Raw genomic sequence first — 3,889 nt, forward strand, 5'->3', positions numbered from 1 at the left:
TTCGCAAAACGATCCTCTCCGTACTTCCGATGTTTGAACCGTGTACCACGCCAGGAATTGAGTTTGCTAGCCTTCGTCTAATTGGCCAACACTCCACGTAAATATTACAGGGTCAAGCTTTCTAGAACGAGGATTGCGATTGGCTTAATTGTGACCCATTCCCAGTCTGTTCTATTTCTTGTAGGGGATAAAGAAATATTCTCCATCAGCGCAAGCTAAAATCTGATATAAAATTGGAAACTTTTAGAGGGGGTGTAATGTACAGTAAATTTGGAAAGTTTTGAACAAATTATGATTTTAATAGATGTTGGGAAAAATAATCATCAGCTAGATCCAAATACCTACAAATAACAGGTAAGGCGCGAACGCGGGGGGGGGGGGGGGGGGTGGGGGGGGGGGGGTTGGTGTTTGAGGGTAAACATCCCCCTCAATGTTCCTGTCAGTGGCGGATCCAGGAGAGTGGGCCTCGGACCCCCTGCCCCCCTAAAAAATAAATAATAATAAAACAAAAAATAAAAAATAAAATTAAATTAAAAGCTCCTTCCCCCCCCCCTTTTTTTTGCTCAAGGGGGGGGGGGGTGCAGGATGGGTGTTGAACAAAATCTTAACACTAGGACTACTACCCCTCACCTTCCCCCGTCGAGAAAACATTAATGCTCCTACCCCCCCCCCCCCCGGCTGGCTGATTCGCCGCAGGGTCACATGCAATCTAATTTCAAAACTCCCCCCTTGAAAAAATCTTACATATATGCCACTGTATACAGTTATAATACACATAACTTAATTATATATGCAGGGATAGCGTTTTAAATAGTGTTGGTGAACCCATGCCATATATATCTCACATGAAAAAATCAAAGAAAATGGTAAACTATAGGTAAAGACAACTAAGAAAACAAAATAATCTACCAGCGTTTTTTCTTACTTTCTTATTAGTTCCTCTTCCATCTTTTCTCAAATTGTGGATCTTCACGATTTTCTCAAAATTCAGTGATGGGAAAAGGGTATCACTCTGAAGGCTATAGTTGCTATCGAAGTAGCAAAAACTAGAAGGGCACATTCTGCCTAGACTATATCCGTAAAAAGAAACCATCGTCCCAGCCAGGTTGGTCGTCGCACCTGCAAGATATAATGAGATTGACACCCCCGTCCAAATGGAATCGTCCATATTACAATAAGCTAATGTAATCATTATGCCTCCGTATGCCTCACTGCACACTGCACTGTAACGTTCAGCTAGCTTACCAGCTACTCAATCTCTATGTAGTATACACTTATATAGCGCGCGCTGATGATAACGTTCATGTACTAGATCGCCACCACAACACATGTTGATATAAAAATTGTCATCATGTCATCTGGATTTGAAGACAGACTAAAGCAACTGGAGAGTATCGAAACAGATATTGCCTTAGTTGTCCAACATGCAGGTAAAATATAATAATTTTATTCTTTTTCTTTTTGACATTATTATGACTTGAGAGAGACTTGTGTGTTTGCTACATTACATTGATGAGTTGAGTTCGTGGTTTGCAATGTGTCTTTGCCTTTTGCGTTGACGTTGCCGCACACTGGAATTTGCACACGGAAATGTGAATACAAATGCGTGCATCCATTGTGATTCTGCCCGCGCTATTCGAACTGTGCATAAACTATAAATAATCCCATGGCGATGCCCAAGTTCATCAGAAAATGGTTGCATTCCATTGAGCAGGTGCGGATTCAGGGGGTGGGGGGCGAGCAGGCCTTGCCCACCCCCCCCCTCCCCTACAAAAAGCGAGAGAGAGAGAGAGAGAGTAGGAAAAGAAGGCAAAGGGAAAGAGGAGAGTTAAATAAAGGGAAAGAAGGAAGAGGAAGAAAAGAAAAAGGGGGTGGGCAAAGGGGCATTGCCTCCCCCAACCCCCATCAAAAAAATAAGAGAGAAGGAAGGAAGAGAGGAGATAAAGGGAAGGAAAAAAAGAGGAAGAAGAAAAGAAAAGGGGGATATCAGTTCGCAATTTCACGGCAACAAGTTGTGGATTGGGGGGGGGGGGTCAGGTGCCCCCTCCCAATAAGATTCAAACACAGTTTATTTCTAATTCAATACCAAAGATTTACAAATGTTGCTGAAATGACATAATTTTGGGAGATTTTTCCTCACTTTTTAGTAAGTTATACTTTTTTATGCATCTTTTGGAAAATGAGAAATTCCTAAATTTACAGTCAGGCAAACAATATGCTTATTTAAAAGCCTACATGTCAGGGGCCTCGAGCCCCCTTCCCCCCATCTGACAGTATCTTAATGCCTAAGACCCCCTAGCTTCTGGGTGCTCCGCCCCTGGACCCCTCATCAATTAGTTACCTGCCTGTGTCATGAATGAGGTATAAAAATATGCTCATCGGACCTGCATGTAAAAGTGGGGTGATGCAGATTTTTTTTGTCTCCCCCATCCCCGAAACTTTTTTTCTCCTTACGCCACTGCTGGTCGCATAATTTCAAATTTGGGCCCCCTCCCCTAAGAAATCCTGGATCTGCGCCTGCACCATCTTTATTGTTTTTTTAATCTATAATTCTTTTAATTCCTGATTTTTTTTCTTCTTCTGATTGACAGGAAAAGTGATTCTAGAACTGTCCAAGGATAGACCTGTTGAAAAACAGATTGACTCCAACACCAAAACATTTGCAAAGACACTGGAAGCTGTTGAGAAGAGACTCATGGAGCAGATCAACTATCTTTCACAGGTAAGAGTTTTGGGGAACGTGACTGAATCCCCCCCCCCCCCCCCCCCATCACCCGTAGAACGATGATTGTCAGGGCCAGGTACCATACATGAAATTGAAGGCCTAAACCTAACTAAGAGTAAGATATCTTTCTCTAATTTCAATTAAACTATAATGTTCTTTAATACCCTTGCTTGATTTAACTCTCCTTGGCTTTGGCATATTATTGTTCTTCTAAGTTCTAAGCCTGTAGTAGTGAACTCTTGATGAAAATACCAGGTTTCTGATGAGCTTAAATGTTGTGCATTTTATCGAATACAATCAGAGACATCTGAAAAATAGGTGGGGAATGGGGCATTGAGCTAAACACTAAACAGTACAAAATCTTTGAACTTGAAGTTGTTTGACACATGATTGTTTAAATAGAAATGCAAACCATGGCATGTCTTTTTCTTTGCAAAAATGTAAACACAATTACAAGCAGCACCTAATCACAGAGATAAATTTGTTCTACTAGTTATTATATGTTCTTTATAACTTTCCTTTACATATTCTTTTGCTATCAACATTTTGCTGATCAATTCAATCTTATTTTCACAATTTTAGGTATCGACGGGACAGCCCCACGAGGGATCTAGTTACTCGGCTCAGAAAGAAGCCCAGATGGCGATACACAGACTAGAGCACGCTAAGACGAAACTCACAGAAATCAAGAAAACGCTTACAGTCCAATGATCAGGGGTGTCTTCGTGATGGACGTTGTCATCATCATTCTGCTTCATGGGTGCCAGCCATAGCACATACCAGGCTGAGAGGAGGGAAATAATTCTCCATCCATTGATCACTAGCTTGTTATTCGTGATGGACATCTTCGTGTACATCGACGTCTTCACCTGGGACGGTCAGAGCTTGCTCAGATGATCATGGAGGGCTAGAAAACACTCTGTTTAATGACGACCGGTGTTACCATTGTCAACATGGGCATTATTCTCAGCCCATATTGAGGTACGAGTACATGGTGAAGCATGCCAAGACCAAGTTGAGGGAGTTACAAGAGTCAATGGTTGTGAGCTCTACCAATATTGTCATCTGCTTCATGATGAAGAGGTCAAGAACGCACTTCTCAGTCCAATGATAGAGCATTTTCATCAACACTGTCATAGTTGTCTGCTGAGAAGCGATAGCATG

General features: G+C 41.9%; 1 protein-coding gene across 1 annotated transcript; it reads left to right on the top strand.

The window, feature by feature from the left end:
- Positions 1 to 1,295: 1,295 nt before the first annotated feature.
- LOC105436564 (mediator of RNA polymerase II transcription subunit 11-like) lies at positions 1,296 to 3,583 on the top strand. Its single transcript, XM_030982066.1, has 3 exons — positions 1,296 to 1,430; positions 2,592 to 2,722; positions 3,308 to 3,583. The coding sequence occupies exons 1-3, from the start codon at positions 1,352 to 1,354 to the stop codon at positions 3,434 to 3,436; spliced, it is 339 nt and encodes a 112-aa protein (XP_030837926.1). The 5' UTR covers positions 1,296 to 1,351; the 3' UTR covers positions 3,437 to 3,583.
- Positions 3,584 to 3,889: the final 306 nt, after the last annotated feature.

Source organism: Strongylocentrotus purpuratus, unplaced genomic scaffold, assembly GCF_000002235.5.
Source record: "Strongylocentrotus purpuratus isolate Spur 01 unplaced genomic scaffold, Spur_5.0 spur5_scaffold_12, whole genome shotgun sequence".
Taxonomy (NCBI): Eukaryota; Metazoa; Echinodermata; class Echinoidea; order Camarodonta; family Strongylocentrotidae; genus Strongylocentrotus; species Strongylocentrotus purpuratus.